Raw genomic sequence first — 22,546 nt, 5'->3', positions numbered from 1 at the left:
ACAACAGACTGGTTAGTAAATTGTTCTAATTCCATATGTAGAATGGTATGCAGATCTCTCCATACTTATAAAAAGGCGGGTGTAGTTCTAATATGCTTCCTTTTAGGGGAAAAAAAAAATGTATGTGTGTGGGAGAACAAATTTATTTTTTCTTGCACATGCACAAAGAAAGTCTAGAATATATTACATAACTAATATAAATGGCTACCTGGGGAAGTGAGGGGGAACCTGGGCAAATGGACAGGAGTAAGAAGATGACTTTTCACTATATAGTTTTTTTTTATAGATTTTCTTATTTTTAAGCCTTGAGAATATTACTTGTCCAAAATAATTTTTAAAACTCCTAACAGAAATCTAATAGATCTTCACATTAGAAGTATTATCACTGAATAGAGTAAAATACTGAACCTGCATCACTGTCACTGCTCCATAAGTCACAGCTGTCCAATAGATAGAGCCAACCATTATTCCCGCTGCAGCAAATGGACACGCTTTTGAGATCAGTCTATCTGCAAGATCCAAGACGTAAACAACTGGACCTATAATAAAAGAAAGTAATATTTCAACACAAGACAGATATTTAAAAAATGACTTGTTCAATATTTCCCAATGATCTAAAATGTTGTTATGAAGTTGGATGTTCTGATGCTTTAGAGGTAACTGTTATAAATGTGATGGGAACCTAGATTTGAATAAACTTAGAATTTCTCAGTTGTCTTGATGAATAGCTAAGTTCTGCTTCCTAAATTCTAGGAAATAGCTTCTTCAAATTTTTATCTTTATCAGTAAATCAAATAAAGCCTCAAACGCAGCTGCTTCTTATGAAAAAAATAGTTCTCTTACTTATTTTATTCACACTGGCTACTGCAGAATGAAATGGCCATTTCAGAACAGTTCCTGCCCATAATTATATTCTCTAGTACTTGGTAAAAATATCACTTCTTTGACTTCACTCATTACTTCCTTGGTGCAGTATGTGAAGGTAACCAATGCTATTTTCTTGTAGTTATAAGAAGTCAATCTATCTTACGTTGATGTTTCAATATGCAACATTTAGTTGAGTATTATTCTCTACAAACATTTCCCCCCCCAAGTTTTTATTTAAATTCTATTTAGTTAACATATAGTGTACTATTAGTTTCAGGAGAATTTAGTAATTCATCACTTACATGTAACGCCCATCTAACAAACTTCTTTAATGATCACCATGCCAGTTTTTAGGACATTCCAACAGCTGTATGTGCCAATTATACTTCTATTATTAAATGCTTACTGTGAAATTTGGCTACTACCTTTCTCTGTAAGTTATTTAGAATAGGTATATTTGGAGGTATTCTAGACTGCTTTTAAGCCCAATACAATTTAGCTCCAGAATTTTTCAGAATAGTGAAAGGGTCTCAGGACTGAATTAGAACAAGGCCTAAAGAACTGAGTATCTAAGTTTAATCAAAGAAATACAAAACCTTGATTTAGTAATCATATTTGTTGAATACCCTCCACATACAAACTATCACTTGAGACATTTTCTTAGAAATGTATAAGAATTATTACCTACCTTCTGAGGGCTTACAATCTATGAGGACGCTGTAGAATGTAAAAAATTATTTTTATTGTAGAAAGACATTAACATAGCAATATGAGATAAATTAAACACGTATGAACAAGCATCGATCTATAGAGCCTTGATCAATACTTCCCCTGATCGCTAGAGCCAGTAACATTACTAGTCACTGTAAGAGAGACCCCATTGTGAAGTAGAAAGAACGTTGGGAGCCACATTAAAGGACCTATGATTTCAATTTAGTGTATTTACTATCTCCTCTAACAATAGTTAGCACTTCTTAAGTCTACATGATACCAGCTGCTGTGCCCCAGGCATTACATGCATCATTATTCAATCTTATAATGTATAGTTTTATCCTTAAAATATACAAATTTGCTAGGTTAAGTTTAAAACTCCCTCAGAAGGCACAATAGAAGTCATTTTAGTGAGTCACCAAAGATCTGTCAAATGCTGGTACTAAAAGACCATAAAGTATATATAAAACCTCCACACTTCAACTTTCATATTCTCTACTGATAATCCTTTAATCAAAAATTGAAGCCACAAAAGAACAAGTCCAGACTCTCCACAGCACATGCAGCCACCACCAACATCACACCTATCTGATGTCAATCCCTCCACTGACATACCAGATCCCATCTCTTGCCAACTCAAAGCCACAGCTCCAGCAACTGTTTCCCTACATCATTTCCTCTCTACTTTGTTGGAATGTTTCCAATCAGACATATTGTTGTTTCTTCTATCTTAAAAAAAACCAAATTCTTGTCTTGATCTTTCTTCCCCCACTGCTTGATCTTTGCTCCCTTTACAAAATTCCTCAAAAGACTCATCTGTTTTCAGTCTCCTTCAATTCTCCTCTTGAATCCACTCCACCAAAATTGCTCATAATGGTCACTAACAACCTATGAACAGCTGAATGCAAAAGGGAGGACTATTTGGCCTAACAGAAGTATCTGACATGGATATTCCCTTCTTCTTCCTCATATATGGTTCTTCGTTGTACTTCTAGGACATCATCATCTTTTGGTGTTCTTTCCATCACCAGTCATTAACTTTTCAGTCTTCTTTCTTGGTTCCTCCTCCTCTTCTTGACCTCAGTGAAACCCACCCTGCCAATTTCTACCTCATGATACTATTTACTCTGCATTATTTTTCTTTTTTCCAAAGCGCTTACCACCTAACATACTCTAATTTACTCATTCTATTTCCACCTGTGAGAATACGGGCTGGGAAACTATGGGCTAGGCCAAACACAGCTGGCTGCTTTTGTAAATAAGGTTTTATATGGAACATGCCACATGCAAAAGCCTAAAATATTTACTGTCTGGTTTATAACAGAAAAAGTCTGCTGACTTTTGAACTAGAATATATGCTCCAAAGGGAAAAATAACACTTTTGTTTTGCTCATTGATGAATCCCAATTCCTATGATTCTAAATATTTGAATTCTCTGCTAAGGTACTTATGTAAAACTATGTCATGAAAATCTTTCTGTACCAAGCCCAAGTTAACTATAGGGCTATTTTCTACCGAGTCAGAATCAAAATTGGTAAGGAAAGAAGGTATTTTGCATGCTTCCAATGTAACTCCTTCTTCCCTCTTTTCAACAGGGTACATCCATTAGTAGATAGGATGAAGCAATATAATTCCTAACATGGTAGTCAATCACTATCACTTTTATCTATCATGAGCATGGACAATTTAGAGATGTTTGAATTGTCTTCCTTTAAAGATTTCAGAAGGTTCAATTTTCTTCCTGAATCCACGGGTGTGAATTCTTTTTGTACAAGCAAAAACAAACAAAAAATCCACTTACTTCTGGAAATTTTCTACTCATTCCTTGGGTCATATACAAAAGATGTGCCAGATTACATGAAGACACTGGCTGTGTTTCATAGTCCTTATTTCCAGTTTTTCTGAAATAATCTTGTCTAATCTTTTGTCTTTATTTTTCCTAAAACTCTCCATGCTCTTCCAGATAGACTAGTCCAAGAATAGTTTAATAAAGATAAATGCCTAATAGTAAACATACCAACAGAACAGTAAATTGCCATGCAGGGGAGGTATTTCTTAAAGATTATCTAGGCAAGCTATTTAATGAGTAAGAACAATTACTGAATTTCTCTGGATGACAGTCCCTGAGTCACTCTTCTTACTAGGAAGCTTACCATATGCTACTATCTCATAACTTGGGATAGAAAGAGAAGTTACTAGATTCTTCTTACTGTCAGATTATAGCACAGAGAGTAGTGGGAAGTGAGGAAAGGCAAGACTAGCCATTTACAACCTCAAGTCTAATGAAGAGGAAGAAGAGTAAATGCACATCACATAAGTTAAATACCTAAGGGCATAAAAAGACTTCAATATTTTAAAAGGCATTTTGAATTTTTAATGTCTCAGTGGGCTTCACCACTTACTTTTCTTTTTTTTTTTTTTCACCACTTACTTTTCAATGTACTGTATTTACACAATGGATGGCAATTGAAGAAGCTCTGTATAAATGTAAGTTTTGAAAACCCAATAATTTAAAGGGCACTAGGGAAGCTCGCAATTAAGAGAGAATCTATTGCGAATTCTTTTGTAAAATAAAGAAGCTTTTGTAAAGAAAATAACTACACCCTAGTATTCTGGATAAATTCAAATTTTCACATTTCAGATATGAATGACATCAAACAGCAAGCTGAGACCTAATGGAGAAACTCTTAAGTCCATGTCTACTGAAAAATAAGTAATCAGTTTTATCTGGAAGACACTGCAAAAGGAGATTTCTTGCACCAGTGATTTAAATTCAAATTCATGTATGCATGGTGTTAAAGGTACATCTTGGAAGATAAGAAATTAATGACTGAAAGGCAGAAAATATTTAGGGCTCAACATCTATGGGCACTGCTCACTGTAATACCCAGAATTCCCATGGCCTTTCTCTGGGACAGAAAAGTATCCTTAAAAAAAAAAAAAAACAACCTCTGACCAATTCTTGAGAAATAATTTCTACATGTTGCCAGAATGCTATAAAGTTTCTAACACAGAACACAATTTAATGAGAAAAAATAGATGTTTCACAAGATAACCTTGTATAAATTCCTGAGAAGATAATAGCTTTACTGAACTCCAAAGTTTCTGTTAAGTGGCCAATAGTTCATAAAAGAGATTTAATAAGACAGACTGTTTGCAAAAGCTATTCAAGTTTCCAGGTTTTTGTTGTTGTTTTTGTTGTTTTGCTCTGCATTGAACTAGTTTTGATCTAGACCCAAATTAAATGCCAACTTGCTAAGCCTAAACAACCTCACCTTCAGCTTCAGAACCATCCAGAACTGCAGATTTTGGAGGCCACCAAGAGTCCAACAATATAGTCCTAAACTCTCCTTGCTCCAAGTCTTCTTTTTGTTGTGTTCTATTTCTGGAATGTCCTGTCCCTACTTTAAGTCTATATGAAACCCAACTTCCCAATGAAAACTAATCTAACCTGACAGAGGTTGACTAATTGCTCTACCCCACCCTGTTCATGTCCCATGAGGCTTCCTTTAATACTATCCCATAAAATGCACTTACCCCTTTGCTTGTACATAATGTTAGTACTTTATGTTCTTGTTCAATGTTTGTTCAGTTGTCTCAATATCCTTATGTCTGTCCATGTCAGCATCATCATAGATTGAAAACTCCCAGGGGGCAGGGGCCAAGTCTGTTTAACTCGTTTTGTACAGTGCCTAGGATAGAACCATGTACAGATAGGTGCTTAAAAAAAATGCTTTTGATGATGATTGGTATCACTCTCAGGGACTCTGTAGGCCACAGCTATCTCAGCACATGGTACTTGGCAGTACATTAGGGCACTTTGGCCTGTTGCATAGGATATTAAAATATAATGGCATAGGACCTAGCTGCAGCACTCTGTGGCAAGTATTTGACTCAATCCATTGTTAAAAAAGGTCCTTTAATAGGGGTGCCTGGCTGGCTCAGTGAGTGGAGCGTGCAACTCTTGATCTTGAGGTTGTGGGTTCAAGTCCCACGCTGGGTGTAAAGATTACTTAAAAATAAAATCTTAAAAAAAAAAGTATATGGTCTCAAGTCAACAAATGTGGATTTTATTGAAGACATGAAGTAATACCACAACAACCATCTCAGAAGTTAAAAGTATATGGAACTCCTGATGGGACAGTAAAGAAGTTTAACTCTTTCTCCAGCATTCATCACTGTTTTAAACATTAGACTTCAGAGGCCAGGTTCAAGAGCCTCAGAAAGCTTATGTAAATGTCATCTTTGATTGCTCTGCTGGTAGGGTGAGGTTTTACCAATTTTATGCAGGAATAAATATCCTACAAACTCAGGCTATCAATTATTTTGCTTAGTAACAAGAAGTTAGACATTAAATTGTAAACAGGTAAGAATATGTTGTTGGGCAATTTTTTAGACAACCAAACTAGTAATAATTGGCTCCAAATCCTCAAAACAAAACAAAACAAAACAATGCTGAGGAATAAAAGATCCAGAGTCAAAGCAGATGAGTACCATTCCTCTGTGTGTGTGTGTGTGTGTGTGTGTGTGTGTACATATATACATATAGCATAATACCGTGTGTGTGTGTGTGTGTGTATATATATATATATGTAGCATAATACCATGAATAGTAACTAAAGATCATAGTAATTCTTAATTACATAGTCTATGCCAAAAGAAAGCTTAAATTTATCCTCATAAGAGAATAGCCCATAGAATTCATTCGTGGGCTATAAAGTCAACTACTAAGTACCTATTAAGCACCTACTGTACACATAGCATTCTACTTTGCGTTAAAATAAATGTAAATGAAATTTATACACCAGCTTCTGCCTCCAAGGAGCCTCCAATCTAGTTAAGGACAACCAATAAATACACATTAAACAACTGAAGAACTTTAAGGAAAATTTAGTATATGTACATTAGTATGCACAGACTTTACAGATACGTGAATGAAATTTCAAGTAAACATTATAGGGGGATGAGGATTCAGAGTTTTTCAATTGATATATACATGTGTATTTTACTAATTAACAGAAGTGAATCTTACAAGTCTATGATCTGAAAAGGGGCACTCTAAAAGACCTTCTAACTGGGGCAAAAGACTTTCTTCAACAGGTTTATATAGTTTTAAAAAGCTAGTATACCAGTAATATCAGGGTTAATTGACAGAAACCCTGACTAGGGTTCAAAGATGCTGACACCCTTATAGGAAGGAAGTTCCTGATGACAGACATGCTAAATGAAAATGAAATTTCAGGAAAATTAATCTTATAATAGATTATTTAAAGTCAATAAACTAGAATAGAATCCGCCAAGATTTTGTATCCAAACCAAATGCAAAGAAAAAGTAACAATCCAGAGAAAGTAACAATCCAGAGAAACTTAATATAAAGAGACAGCTGAATTAGGAGAAGATCAAGAAACATCAGAGAAAATGCAATGTGTTTTTTTTTTTTTTGAGAGAACAATGACTAAGGTATTAAATTCTTTGAATTTCAAAATAAAATGTTGAAAAAGTTCTTTAAGGTGTGATAAAAGAAGCACCACCATCAATTATCATTAGTTAATACATAAAAACAGATGGCAATATTGATTATGCATATACTATGCCAAAAATTACTAATGAGAAAACTACTTTTTAGAGAATAACAAAAGGTTATCATAAGATTCAGGTAACTATAACCCTGAGGAAAGTCAACCTGATATTACTATTTCATTTTCTTCTTCCCTTTATATGAGAAGCTCATATTAGGCTTCTTAGAGCCAACATAACAATGTGGTCATAAGAATTTGGTAGGGTCTATTGTGTGAATTTGTACAAATTGGTATCCCTGGACCTCAATTTCTGTATCTGTTCAGTAAGGCTATTAACTACCTCAGAATTTATGTGAAAATCAAGATAATGCATTTGAAGTCTTAATATAGTGCTTAGTATTACGTAGTAACAACCAACGTCAGCTATTAGTTCTTTCAAAAATGGCAAACTAAGTTAGATATGAGAACTTAGAGATAGGAGGTATAATCCAAGACAGATGTATGAGGAAAAATTTATGGCATAAGGTTCTAGTATAAAAATAAGACTCCTTCAGGAAATTCTCAAGTAAGAAATAAAGGATAGATGTGCTTCAAGGTCTGGGACAAGGTTGGGGGAGGACAATTCACAGAGCCAGGAAATCTGGGAATGAAGACAGAGATGGAGGATATAAGGCTTACAGAATTTAGATCTATAATGAGTATTTTTTTTTTTTTTTAATGAACTCATCCATGGTTCAACCAACACTGGGACTCATATATTTTTAATTTTTTTAAATTAACTTTATTTACTTATATATTTTGAAAGAGAGAGGGGAGAGAGAGAATACCAAGCAGGCTTTGCACTGCCAGCGCAGAGCCTGATGGCAGGCTTGAACTCAAAAACCATGAGATAGTGACCTGAGCCAGAGTTGGACACTTAACTGAGCCACCCGTGTGCCCCAGTAATTACTTAAAAAACATTTTTTAAACTTTTATTCATTTTTTGAGGAACAGAGAGAACATAAGTGGGGGAGGGGCAGAGAGAGGGAGACCCAGAATCCAAAGCAGGCTCCATGATCTGAGCTGTCAGCACAGAACCCAATGCGGGACTCGAACCCATGAGTTGTGAGATCATGACCTGAGCTGAAGTTGGACGGTTAACCGACCGAGCCACCTGGGCACACTGAGTAATTACTTAAAAAAAAAAAAAAGATTCTGTAATTATGTTTTGGACCTATAATTCAGCTATCTGTATTTATATGCAGTGTGCACCCAGAAAGTCTCACTCTGTTCAAGATGCTTCTTAAAAAAAAAAAAAAAAAAAAAGAAGAAAAAAGATGCTTCTTAAAACTCATCTAGTTTTAAATCTTCGGTAACAAGACGGGAAGTGATTTGCATCCAGCAAATGCAAAGAAATCCTATTTTGAAGGTATCCTAGTCATTTGCCTCATAAGAGGGTCTATAAATGAGAGCCAAAGAAGACCTAATGAGTACAAAGTATAACTACAAACTTTGAGAACAGGAAGTATTCAAAGACTGAATCACTATGGAATGGAATTTTTGTTTTTAAATTCATTTTGATACAAAAGCAAAGTAACTTGGATACAAAAGCAAAGTAAAAATAAACACTTCTCTAATGGCTAAGTGTAAACATTACTAAGAAACTTATTAATATGAAGTACCTGAATTCTTAAGTCTATAGACTGGTTTTCAAGTAGTGAAATAAGCCAACAATATATTTTATGAGAGCATTTGGAAAAGTAACAGGTTGAATTCATGTGAATAATACAGGGCCACATGTGGTTATAGGAAAACGATGTCCCTATTAGAGAGTAACTGATAGCTTAGGAAATATTAGAAATTGAAATTACCATAAAATTGAAGCCTTGAAAAAATTTAAAAACACTAATGCTTATTTTATAGCACCCTTTTGCAATCTATAGCATTCTTACTTGCTTTACAATGGTTCAGCCATCTTATAAAGACATATAAATTAAAACTATGAGATTATCTTTCCTTACCTAACAGATTGGCTAAAATTTTAGTTTGTCAACACATTCTATTGGCAAAGCAGTGAGCAAACAGTACACTACGGGTGAATATATAAGTGGTATTAATACCTACAGAGAGGAATTTGGCAATATCTAGCAAAAGTACACATCCAATTCACCCTTTGACTCAGCATTCGTTTCTCAGTTCATCTTTCCATAAATATTCCAAACTAATAAATGAAGAAATAAAGAATTGCAGTATCATTCTTCTGTATCACCTAAAAAAATAATAGACCTAGAGGCAATGAATGAAAAAATTACCAATCTTTGCTAAAACCAGTAGGTAGAAGCTGATAGGGAACCTAATCAGATGCATCAGGTTGATAATACCTGTATGCACCGATTATAGTTTTACCATAAAAAGGACTACACGTTTTTTTTCAGATTTATTGAGATATTTTTGGCATACAACAAACTCAAGGCATACAATGTGATGATTTGATATACATATATATTTAAAAAAATTTTAATGTTTATTTTTTGAGAGATAGTCAGAGACACAGTGTGAGTGGGGAGGGGCAGAAAGAGAGACACAGAATCCAAAGCAGACTCCAGGTTCTGAGCTGTCAGCATGGTGCCCAATGCGAGGCTCAACCCCATGGACTGTGAGATCATGGCCTGAGCCGAAGTCAGACACTTAACCGACTGAGCCACCCAGGTGCCCCTGATATACATATATATTACCAAAATAAGGTTAATACCTCAATCCTTTTTTTTTTTTCATTTATTTTTGAGAGAAAGAGAGACAGAGTGAGGGGGAGGGGCAGAGAGTGAGGGAGACAAAGAATCCGAAGCAGGCTCCAGGCTCTAAGTTGTCAGTACAGAGCCCAATGGGGGGCTTGAACCCACCAACCGCGAGATCATGACCTGAGCCGAAGTCAGATGCTCAACCGACTGAGCCACCGGGCGCCACTCAGTCCTCTTAATTACCATTTTTGTGTTGGAAACATTAAGATCCACTCTCCTAACTGTAGTTAATCATAGTCACCGTACTGTGTATTAGATCCCTGGAACCTACTCATCTACGAGATGAAATTTTGTACCTTTTGGCCAACATCTCCAAATATCCCTTACCCTTAGGCAATCACCATTCTACTATTTCTATGAATTTGGCTGTTTTAGATTCTACAGGTAAGTGACAACATACAGTACTTGTCTTTGTAACTTATTTCATTTAGCATAATGCCTTAAAGATTTATCCATGCTGCTGCAAAAGGCAGGATCTCCTTTTTTAAACAGCTGAATATTTCACTGTATGTATGTGTGTGTATATATCTGACTTTTAAAAAATTCTTTCATCTCGTGATAGACACTTAGGTTGTTTCCAAGTCTTGGCTACTATGAACAAAGTTGTGGTGAACATGGGGGTGTAGGTATCTCTTTGAGACCCTGATTTCATTTCCTTCAGATATCTGCTTAGAAGTAGGGTTGTTGGATCAATGGTAGTTCCATTTTTTATTTTTTGAGGACTCCACATTGTTTTCCAGAGTGTCCACACCAATTTACATTCCCATCAACAGTGCAATGCATAGGAGTTCTCTTTTTTTTTTTTTTTTTTTTTTTTTTTTTTTTTTTTTTAAAGCTATCCATACTTTATTTTTTTTTTTTTTTTAATTTTTTTTTTTTTAACGTTTATTTATTTTTGAGACAGAGAGAGGCAGAGCATGAACAGGGGAGGGTCAGAGAGAGAGGGAGACACAGAATCGGAAGCAGGCTCCAGGCTCTGGGCCATCATCAGCCCAGAGCCCGACGCGGGGCTTGAACTCACGGACCATGAGATCGTGACCTGAGCTGAAGTCGGACGCTTAACCGACTGAGCCACCCAGGCGCCCCTCTTTTTTTTTTGATAATAGTCATTTTAACAGGTGTGAGCTAACATCTCATTGTGGTTCTGATTTACATTTCCCTGATGATCAGAGATGCTGAACACCTTTTCATGCATTGGTTGTATGTCATCTTTGGAAAAGTCTGTTCAGGCCTTTTGTGCATTTTAAAATCAGATTGTTATTTTGCTATTGAATTGTATGGGTTCCTTATATACTTTGGATATTAACCCCATATCAGATAGATGATTTGCAAATATTTTCTCCTATTCCATAGGCACTTGCCTTTTCATTTTGCTGATTGTTTCTTTTGGAGTGCAGAATCTTTTCAGTTTGATACAATCCCACTTGTTTATTTTTGCTTTTGTTACTTGCACTTTTGGGATCATATCCAAAAATCATTACCAAGACCAATGTCAAGGAAGCTTCCCCCTATGTTTTCTTCTAGAAGTTTTATAGTTTCACACTAAAGCCTTTACTTAAATACATTTTAAATTAATTTTTATGGTGGTATTAGTAAGATGGGGTCTAATTTCATTCTTTTGCATGTGAATATCAAGTTTTCCCAACACCATTTATTAAAGAGACTATTCTTTCCCCATTGAGTATTCTTGGCTCCTCTGTCAAATATTAGTTGAACATCGTTTATTTCTGGGGTCTCAATTCTGTTCCAAGAGGCCTATGTGTCTCTCTCTATGACAGTACCATATTGTTTTGATTACCACAGCTTCATAATAAAGTTTGAAATCAGGAAATGTGGCGCTTCCTTCTTTGTTCTACTCAGGATTGCTTTGGGCATTTGGGGTCTTTTGTGGTTCCATACAAATTCTAAGATTATTTTTTCTACTTCTGCAAAAAAGGCAACTGGGATTTTGGCAGGGATCTCTACTGAGATAATTATAATCATGATTTTTATCTTTCATTCTATTAATGTGGTGATTCGCACTGATTTACAGATGCTGAACTATCTCAAGGATAAATCCCATTGGGCCATGGTGTTTGATCCTTTTAATGTGCTGTTGAATTTGGTTTGCTAGCATTTTGTTGAGAATTTCTGCATCTATATTCAGCAGAGTACTGGCTTGTGGTTTTCCTTTCTTGTAAGCCTTATATGGCTTTGATATCAGGGCTCATAAAATGAATTTGGGAATTTCTCTCCTTTTCAATTTTTGGAACAGTTCAAGAAGGACTGGCATTGATTCTTCCTTACATGTTTGGTAGAATTCACCAGTGAAACAATTTGGCCCTGGGTTTTTCTGTTGGGGGGTTTATAATCTCCTTGCTGTTGACCTGTTCACATTTTCTATTTCTTCATGATTTGGTCTTGTTAGATGGTATGTTTCTAGGAATTTAACCTTTACTTCTAGGTTATCCAATTTGTTGGCTACAATTGTTCATAGAAGTCTGTCAGGATTCTTTGTATTCCTGACATGTCAGTTGTAATATGTCCTCTTTGAAAGACAACTACACATTATATGCCTCAGGTTGTGATGTAGTAAGAAGTACACAGGACTATGAAATATTCTTGCAAAAAAAAAAAAAAATCGTATTTAACTTCACCGATGAGATCTAACCACCATTATAAGAAATGTAAGGGATACAGCAACATATTACCCAAGTACTCTTGGGCCATAATAATAAAATCCATAAAATGGGAAATTCTATGATGATAAATTATTTTTTTTATTTAATGAAAAAATTACAAGGGAAAAGCTAAAATACTGGGGTTTACAAGTCACACTAGGCCTTAGGTCCATACAAAGCTGGAGAGCTGACTCTAAGGGTTATATGAACCATGAGTGAAAGGGTAAGCCAGAAAAATCCACATGACAACAAAGTGAGCCAACAAAGAAAACTATCTTATCTTCAAGAAGAAAAGTAGGGGCGCCCAGGTGGCTCGGTCAGTTGAGCGTCTGACTCTTGGTTTCAGCTCAGGTCATGATCTCCTGGTTCGTGGGTTTGAGTCCCGCATCAGGCTCTGTGCTGACTGTATGGAGCCTGCTTGGGACTCTGTCTCTCTCTCTCTTCCCTTCTCCAGCTTGCTCACTCTCTCAAAAATAAATACATTAAAAATTTTTTTTGAAAAAAGAAAAGTATGATAAGGACAGTTTCTTCTAAAAATCTGTAACCATAGTCAACTGGCATGCAGATTTCAGGTTAGAAATCTGTCTGTGCTAAGGGAGAAATTCCAAATGCAAATCCTTTCTGGAGTTCTTTCACCTTCAGGATATCCAGTCCACAAATATGAACACAAATGTGCACCTAATTCCCACACTCAAGAGAAATGAAGCATCATGAACAAGAACCAGAAGAAAACAACAGTTTAGGTTACCAAAGACTTTAGATAATGGAATTATCAACCCAAACATAAAAAAGTATAAAATAAAATACAAAGTAACTTATAAATGAACAAAAAACATGAGACTATAAACAATCACCAGGTGCATTTAAAAAAAAACTAGAACTTACAGAAAACAAAACCCCTTGCAGATTATGAAGAGAGAATTTAAGAACTGGGTAACAGTTAAGAAGAAATTATAATGCTGCAGCACAGAGACCAAAAGACGAAAATCCATAAAAGAAAATAGAAATGTCTAACATAACTCTAATCAGAGTTCTAGAAGAATGGGCGGAAAAACAGCATAGGGGTGCCTGGATGGCTTCGTCAATTAAACTTGCAACTTTGGCTCGGTCATGAGCTCATGGTTCGTGGGTTCTAACCCCACACTGGGCTCTGTGCTAACAGCTCAGAGCCTGGAGCCTGCTTCAGATTCTGTGTCTCCCTCCCTCTCTCTCTCTGCCCCTCCCCTGTTCATACTCTCTCTCAAAAATAAATGAAACATTAAAAAAAAAAATTAAAAAAAAGAGGGGCACCTGGGTGGCTCAGTCCATTAAGCATCTGACTTCTGCTCAGGTCACGATCTTGCGGTTTGAGTTTGAGCCATGTGTTGGGCTCTGTGCTGACAGCTCAAAGCCTGGAGCCTGCTTCAGATTCTGGGTCTCCTCTTCTCTCTGTCCCTCCCCTGCTCATACTCTGTCTCTCTCTCAAAAAATGAATAAACATTTAAAAAAATTAAAAAAAAAGAAAAAAGCATAAAACCTAAAATTTAGTATGCGGGGACCCAGTTAAGGGTCAAACTCTTGATTTTGGCTCAGGTCATGATCTCATGGTCTGTGAGTTCAAATGCTGCATCAGGCTCTGTGCTGTCAGCAAGGAGGCTGCTTGGCATTCTCGTTCTTTCCCTCTCTCTCTGCCCCTCCCCTGCTTGCTCTCTCAAAATAAATAAACTTAAAAAGAAACTGCTACAGGGGAAAATACAGTATCAGAGGGAAAAACACTTCAGTCCGGAAGATGGCCAAGAAAAGGGAGAAGGGAAAAGTAGAACAAATGGAACACACAAAATGTGACAGTAAAAACCCAACTCTATCAGTATCACAAGAAGTGTAAAAACACAGAACTGAAAATAAAAGGATAAGGAAAGATAAACAGGCAAATACAACATCATCAAAAAAAAAAGCTGATATATAGGAGGAAACGAGTAACTTTACAGTGGAAAAACCTGACAAACACCATCTTAGCCAGATGACCAAGGTCAGTATCACCAGTGATAAGTAACGTTGATGGTATTTGTCTTTGCTATGATATGATGAAAATGGCACTTCTCTGTGGTCTTGTTCCCTATAACACATAACCTCAACAGACAATGGGAAAAACATCAAACAGATCTGAATTGGGGGACATTCTACAAAACATCTGACCATTACTTCTCAAATGTGTCAAGGTCATCAAAAACAAGGAAAAGTCTGAGAAACTGTTACAACCAAGAGAAGCCTACGGAGACATGACTAAATGTAATGTGGTATCCTGGAACAGAATGAATATATTAGGTAAAATTAAGGAAATCTGAATAAAATATGGACTTTAAATTAATAACAATGTAGCAATATTGGTTAATTATAACGAATGTACCACAATAAGACGTTAATAATAGAGGAAACTGGATGTGGGATGTATGGGAACTCTGCTATTTTTATAATTTTTCTATAAACCAGAAACTGTCCTAAAAGTTGATTTAAAAAAAAGATGGTGTAGCTATGTCTATTCTATATTATCATGTCTATATTATACACAAGTGTAAGACAAAAAAAAAGCATTATTGTAGATAAAATAGTCATTACTTAATGATAAAGTATTGAACTCACAAGGATATTTTATTTCTAAACCTGAGGAGTAGGGGAACAAGTGATGGTTTATTAGTCTTTATTTCTCATATGTAGTTATGATATAATCTTTTTCAACAAAATATTTTATAATAAAAGAGAAAAAAATACCTGAGTGAACAGTCTGCTGAGCTTTGATCAATGTTAAGGTAGCAGATATAATTAGTTCTGTATATTGATAGCATGCTGGCAAAGGCAATGGAAAAGTGGGCACGCCAATACACTGTTGGGAAGATTAAATAGGTATAATCTCTACAAAAGCCAATTTGGTGATATCTATTAATGTTATAAATGCATGTACTCTTTGACCCAGCAATTCTACTCTAGTCATTTATTTTAGATATATTTGCATGTGTGCATAAAATTATTTCACAGCTGTTTATGACAGCACTGTTTGTAGTAGTAAAAGATTAGAAACAGCCTTTATGCCCATCAACGGAAGACTGTTTATATAAATAATCACACATCTGCGACGGAATATTATATAACTGTAAAGAAAGAAAAAGCTCTTTATACACTAATATAAAGTGGCATCTTCCATATATTGCTAAGAAAAAAAATACAGAACATAATATATAGGGTATTTGTCTAGAATATTTTGACATATAATCTAATTGTGCTCAATACTGTGTTTGCCTCTTCATATTTACTCATCTTTCTCCACCCTGCTTTGCGCACAATTCGCCAAACTGCATCTTCCAGGCAATCTTGCCCTCTAGCTTCTGATGTGTCTGAACAGTAAGTGGAATGGCGAGAAAATCAGAGGGTGGTAAAAGTGCTTCCCTCACTCTAGGCAGTTTGTATTTCTTTCTCTAAGACCATAGATCCCGTTAAACAGCTTCTGCTAAAGCTCTTGTCAAGTTCTGTTAATAGCTTCCCTTCCCTGCACTTTCAGGCCTAGGAGTGGAAATAGTTTCACACAGTTGCTGATCCTTGGGTATTTTCCTATCTCTTGTTTATTCTTTTAACTCTATCCTAATATTTATAGCTTTTCAAGGATGGGGTGAGGTGAGGGAGAGAGAAGAAGGAAAAAAAGAGAAACACTGAGACTTCTAACAATGGTTGCCTCTGAGTAAGAAACTTACCAGCATTTTGGCTGGTGAACGTGGTAAAAAGACTTTCATTGCACACCCTACTCTTTTGAATTTGGTCCATGAGAATGTATTATCTAGAGGGAAAATATATAAAGTAAACTGAAACATTTAAAAGACACAAAAGAAAATACTAAGAGATACTCTCGTTGGGGCATCTTTTCTTTCACACATTTGCTATCTTTTGCCGTGTCCAGCAGGGTAAATGTGGACACAAAGAAAAAAGAGAATAGATCTTTTGGTGCAAGCATCTAGCCATCATTTTGCTTCCTGGTCATGTTTCTCCTTCAATTCTAATAGCATCAAATCACTGAAAATAATAAAAATAATTTATTAGCAGTATCTCAAGTAAATTCAAATTCACACCATCCCTATTCCTTCTTACAGTACCTGAAACTACTTCTTATTCATATGTGACCTGGTAGCTGACTCACTGAGTGACAGTAACAAGAAATTCAGCAGTTTAAAATCTTGGCTCCTTCACTTACTTGCTAGAAGCCCACGGGATTCTATTAAATAAATTTGCTGAATTTGTTCTTACCTAACTGTGCAGAGCTTTTGAGAAGTTTAAATAAAAGAGCATAGGCAAAGTGACAAAAAAAAGTGTCTGGCAAATAGTAGGAGCCTGTTAGCAAATGACAGCTATTGATATCACTATTATTATTGTTAATAAAGTAACATTATAAAATAAATTTTATTTGGTAGGTTCTCTAGGAAAGGTTTCTCGCAGGAGTCATCATCATCCGTAGTGAATATCTTTCCCTAAGTTTTACACTTCACTTAATATTTGCTAACTACTTTTTGAGGGTGACTGTTATCTTCAACTCTATACAGAAGTTTGAATTAATGTTTACTTGAGAGTAACAATAAAGAAGAACAAAACTAATAAAAATTTAACTTGAGGAATCCAAGGGGGTGCCTGTCTGGCTCAGTTGGTAGAACATAATCTCAGGGTCCTGACTTCAAGCCCCATGTTGGGCATGGAGCCTTAGGGGGAAAAAAAAAAAGTAATCTAAGTATATACCAATAATATATTAAGACATAAAATAGCAAAGGTGGCAACACTAACATCAGTTAAAATCAACTTTAAGACAAAAATTATTAGAAACAAAAAAGGAAATTTAAAAATTTTTTTTTTTTTTTTTTTTTAGCGTTTATTTTTGAGACAGAGAGAGACAAAGCATGAACAGGGGAGGGTCAGAGAGAGGGAGACACAGAATCTGAAACAGGCTCCAGGCTCTGAGCTGTCAGCACAGAGCCCGATGCGGGGCTCGAACTCACAGACCTCGAGATCATGACCTGGGCCGAAGTCGGCTGTTCAACCGACTGAGCCACCCAGGCGCCCCAAAAAAGGAAATTTTATAATGGTAAAAGGGACAATCCATCAGTAAGACAGCACAATTTGGAACATATATACATCTAACAATAAAGCCTAAAATAAATAAAGCAAAACGGACAGAACTGGAGAAACAGACAATTCAACAATAGTCGGAGACTTCAATATCCCACTTTATTTTAAAAGAAAAAAAAATTTTTTTTTAATCTTCATTATTGAGAGACAGAGTGTGAGTGGGGGAGGGGCACAGAGAGAGGGAGACACAGAATCAGAAGCAGGTTCCAGGCTCTGAACTGTCAGCACAGAGCCCGACGCGGGGCTCAAACTTATGAACTGTGAGATCATGACCTGAGCTGAAGTCAGATGCCCAACCCACTGAGCCACCCAGGAGCCCCAATATCCCACTTTCAATGAAAGATAGGTAAAAGATCAACAAGGAAATAGAGAATATTTGAAAATACTATGAACCAAACGAGATATTTACAGAACACTATACCTAATAACAGAATACTCATTCTTTTCAAGTGTACATGGAACATTTGCCAGAATAAATCATGTTAGGGCATAAAACAAACCTTAATGTATTTAAAAGGACAGAAATCAAAGTATGGTTTTGTATCAAAATAGAATAAAATTAGAAGTCAATAGCAGAAGGACACTGGCAAGTTTATAGGTATGTGAAACTTAACACACTCCTAAATAATCAGTGAGTCAAAGAAGAAAGCTAAGCAGTCCTTAGACGGAAATTTATAGCTGTAAATGACCACATTAAAAAAGAAGAAAGATCAAGAGAACGGGAAGACAAGCTACAGACGGAGAAAAAATATTTGAAGACATAACTTGATAAAGAACTTTTGTCCACAATATACAAACACTTAAAAATCAATAGAACAAAAGAATCTGATTTTAAAAAGATCAAAATATTTAACAGACACTTCACCAAAGATATAAGATTGTAAATAAGTACATGAATAGATGTTCTATGTATCATTAGGGAATTGCAAATTGAAACAATGAGATACCACTAAACATCTATTAGTATGGTGAACATCCTAAACATTGACAACACCAAATGCTGACAAGGATACAGAGCAACAGGAACTCATTGCTGGTAAAAATGCACAATTTCAGCCACTCTGAAAGGCAGTTTGGGTTTCTTACAAAACTAAGCATATTCCTACCACATGATCCAGCAAACATGCTCCTTGGTATTTACCTAAATCAACTGAAAACCTGTGTCCACACAAAAACCTGTACATAGATGTCTACTGTTATTTATTTTTGAGAGACAGAGCATGGGTGGGAAGGGCAGAGAGAGGAAGACAGAGAATCCAAAGCAGGCTCTGGGCTGTCAGCACAAAGCCTGATACAGGGCTTGAACCCACAACCAGGAGATCATAACCTGAGCCGAAGTCAGATGCTTAACCGACTGAGCCACCCACGTGCCCCTACTGTAGCTTTATTTTTATTTTTATTTTTTTTTATTTTTTATTTTTTTTTTTTTAAATTTTTTTTTCAACGTTTTTTATTTATTTTTGGGACAGAGAGAGACAGAGCATGAACGGGGGAGGGGCACAGAGAGAGGGAGACACAGAATCGGAAACAGGCTCCAGGCTCCGAGCCATCAGCCCAGAGCCCGACGCGGGGCTCGAACTCACGGTCCGCGAGATCGTGACCTGGCTGAAGTCGGACGCTTAACCGACTGCGCCACCCAGGCGCCCCTGTAGCTTTATTTTTAAATGCAAAACCTGGAAGAAAGCAAGATGTCCTTCAGTAGATGAATGGATAAATAAACTGTGTACATCCAGACAATAGAATATAATTCAGTGCTAAAAAGAAATGAACTATCATGCCATGAAAGACACGGAGACATTTTATATATATTACTAAGTGAAAGAAGCCAATCTAAAAACGCTAATCTAAATGCATCCCATATGATTACATTTATATGGCATTCTGAAAAAGGTAAAAATATGGAGGTAGTACAAAGATCTGTGGTTCCCAGCGGATAGGAAGGAGGGAGAGATGAATATGTGGAGCACAGGGGATTTTCAGGGGAATAAAAATATTATGTATTATACTATGATGTTGGATATATGTCATTATACATTTGGAAGAATATACAACCATCAAGCAAATCCTAATGTAAACTATGGACTTTGGGTGATAATAAAGTGTCAATAATATAATGAAGTATCACCAACTGTGACAGATGTATCACTTTGGTGAAGGATGTTGATAATGGAGAAGGCTATGCATACGAAGAGCCAAGGAATATAAGGCTATCTCTGTACCTTCCTCTCAATTTTGCTGTGAACTTAAAACTGCTCTAAAAAATTAAGTCTACTAAAAAACCAAAAACTTAAACCAATAACCTAACTTACTTTAAGAAACTAGAAGAGAGGAGCACCTGGGTGGCTCAGTTGGTTGGGTGGCTCAGTTCGACTTTGGCTCAGGTCATGATCTCATGGTTCCTAAGTTGGAGCCCTATGTCAGGCTCTGTGCTGAAAACTCAGAGCATGGAGCCTGCTTCAGATTCTGTCTCTCTCTCTCTCTCTCTCTCTCTCTCTCTCTCTCTGCCTCTCCCCAGCTCACACTTTGTCTCTCAAAAATAAATAAATGCTGGGAAAAAAATTTAAGAAACTAGGAAAGAAAAGCTAACTAAACCCAAACCAAACAGAAATAAAGACTAGTGTGGAAACACATGAAATAGAAAATGGAAAAATGGAGAAAAATCAATGAAGCCAAAATTTGGGTCTTTAAAAAGATCAACAGGGGCGCCTGGGTGGCTCAGTCGGTTAGACGTCCGACTTCGGCCCAGGTCACGATCTCATGGTCCATGAGTTCGAGCCCCGCATCGGGCTCTGGGCTGACGGCTCAGAGCCTGGAGCCTGCTTCTGATTCTGTGTCTCCCTCTCTCTCTGCCCCTCCCCCGTTCATGCTCTGTCTCTCTCTGTCTCAAAAATAAATAAACGTTAAAAAAAAAATTAAAAAAAAAATTAAAATAAAAAAATAAAAAGATCAACAAAACTGACAAACATTTCACTAGACTGACCAAGAAGAAAAAGATTCAAATTACTAAAATCATGAACGAAAGGGGGGACATTGATATTAACCTTACAGAAATAAAAAGGATTATAAAAGAATACTACAATCATATGCCAACAGATGAGATAATCTAGATGAAATAAATTCCCAGAAAGACACAAATTACTGAAACCGACTCGATAAAAAAATAGAAAATCTGAACAACACTTTGTAACAAGTGAAAAGATTGAACTAGTAATCCAAAAACTTCCTATAAAGAAAAGCCCAGGACTATATATGGCTTCACTGCCACCAAACATTTGAATTAATGACCAATCATTCACAAACTCTTCCCCAAAAAAGTAAGAGGAGGGATCACATCCCAACTCATTCTATGAGACCTGGATTATCCCAAAACCAAAACCAGTGAAAGCAATCACAAGAAAACCACAAACAAATATCCATTACGACTACAGACAGAAAAATCCTTAACAAAATACTAGCAAACAAAATTCAGCAATATCTAAAATGTATTAGGGGTGCCTGGGTAGCTCAAGCAGTTAAGCATCCAACTCTTGATTTTTGCTCAGGTCATGATGTCACAGTTTGTGAGATTGAGTCTCATGTCAGAGTCTGGTTGGGATTTTCTCTTTCCCTCTCTGTCTGCCCCTCCTCCACTTGCTTTCTCTTTCTCTCAAAATAAACTAAAAATAAGGAAATAAAATGTATTAAACCACGATCAAGAGGAATTTGGGAATTTGTCCACGAATGAAAAGTTGGTTTAACATATGAAAATCAATCACTGTATTATACCATAATAATAAAGGAAAAAGAACACACAATCATCTCAACAGACTCAGAAAAAGTATTTACCCTTGCATGGTAAAACCATTTCACAAATAAGGAAAAGAAGAAACATTCTCAATTTGATGAAAGCCAGATGAAAAGCTCAGACATAATATACGTAAGAGCAAAAGACTGTTTTTCTCCTAAGATTAAAAACAAGACAAGGATGTCTGTCCTAAATGAAGTACTGGAGGTTGCAGCCAGAGCAATTAGGCAAGAGAATAAAATAAAAGCAAACAGACTGTAAAAGAAGAAGTACAACTCTTTCTATTCACAGATGACATGATCCTGTATAAAGAAAATGCAAAGCAATCCACTTAAAAACGATCAGAACCATTAAATGAGTTCAGCATAGTTTTACGACATGAGATTAAAATACAAAATCTATTTTGATACATCTGAATAACCAATCTGAAAATAAAATAATTCAATATATTTAATATAGCATCAGAAAGAGTGAAATACTTAGGAATAAATTTTATAAAACAAAAGACCTGCACACTGAAAACTATAAAAATGTTGTTGAAAGAAAGAAAAAGAATCTAATGTGAAAGTCTCTGGTACTCTCCTGGGAATCAAGAACTCTGCCCTTTGAACTCTTCTGTTTGGCTAAACAAGAGTACTACCTGGTCTTAAACTTCATGGATATGCTTTAATAAAAGACAAACCTTTTTTCAGCTGGTATCCCCTTCATGTTTTAAAGTAATGTTTCTTAAATTTAACATGTACATAACTTATCTGATGATGTCATAAAAATGTAGATTTTGATTCAAACTGGGGATGGGTGGGAAGAGGGGCCGAGGTTCTTCATTCCTAACAGCTTTCAGATGATTCCAATATTGCTGGTTCTCAGACCACACTTCTAGCAGTTTTTAAGTAATTGCATACATGCAACCGGCCTAACTCACTAGGAGAAAGAAACCATAAGATGGGTGGCAAATCGTGAGAGGAATGAGTCTGATGGATCTTTTAAGGGTTTCATAACCAAACACAATATATTCCCTATCAGTAATTAACACACTTGCCACCACCCCTCCATTGTGGCCACCACTGATGCAGCTAGCCAGCTAGACT

At 36.1% G+C, this 22,546-nt stretch overlaps 1 protein-coding gene across 1 annotated transcript in view; it reads right to left on the bottom strand.

The window, feature by feature from the left end:
• MARCHF5 (membrane associated ring-CH-type finger 5) overlaps positions 1 to 22,546 on the bottom strand; it is a 56,324-nt gene that overhangs the window by 10,070 nt on the left and 23,708 nt on the right. Inside the window, exon 3 of the mRNA XM_042909062.1 lies at positions 409 to 539. Coding sequence (XP_042764996.1) covers positions 409 to 539 — 131 coding nt within the window. The remainder of the gene's footprint in view (positions 1 to 408; positions 540 to 22,546) is intronic.

This window comes from Panthera leo, chromosome D2 (genome assembly GCF_018350215.1).
Source record: "Panthera leo isolate Ple1 chromosome D2, P.leo_Ple1_pat1.1, whole genome shotgun sequence".
NCBI lineage: Eukaryota > Metazoa > Chordata > Mammalia > Carnivora > Felidae > Panthera > Panthera leo.
Note: the sequence above shows the minus strand (reverse complement) of the source record. Positions and strands in the feature narration are given on the sequence as shown.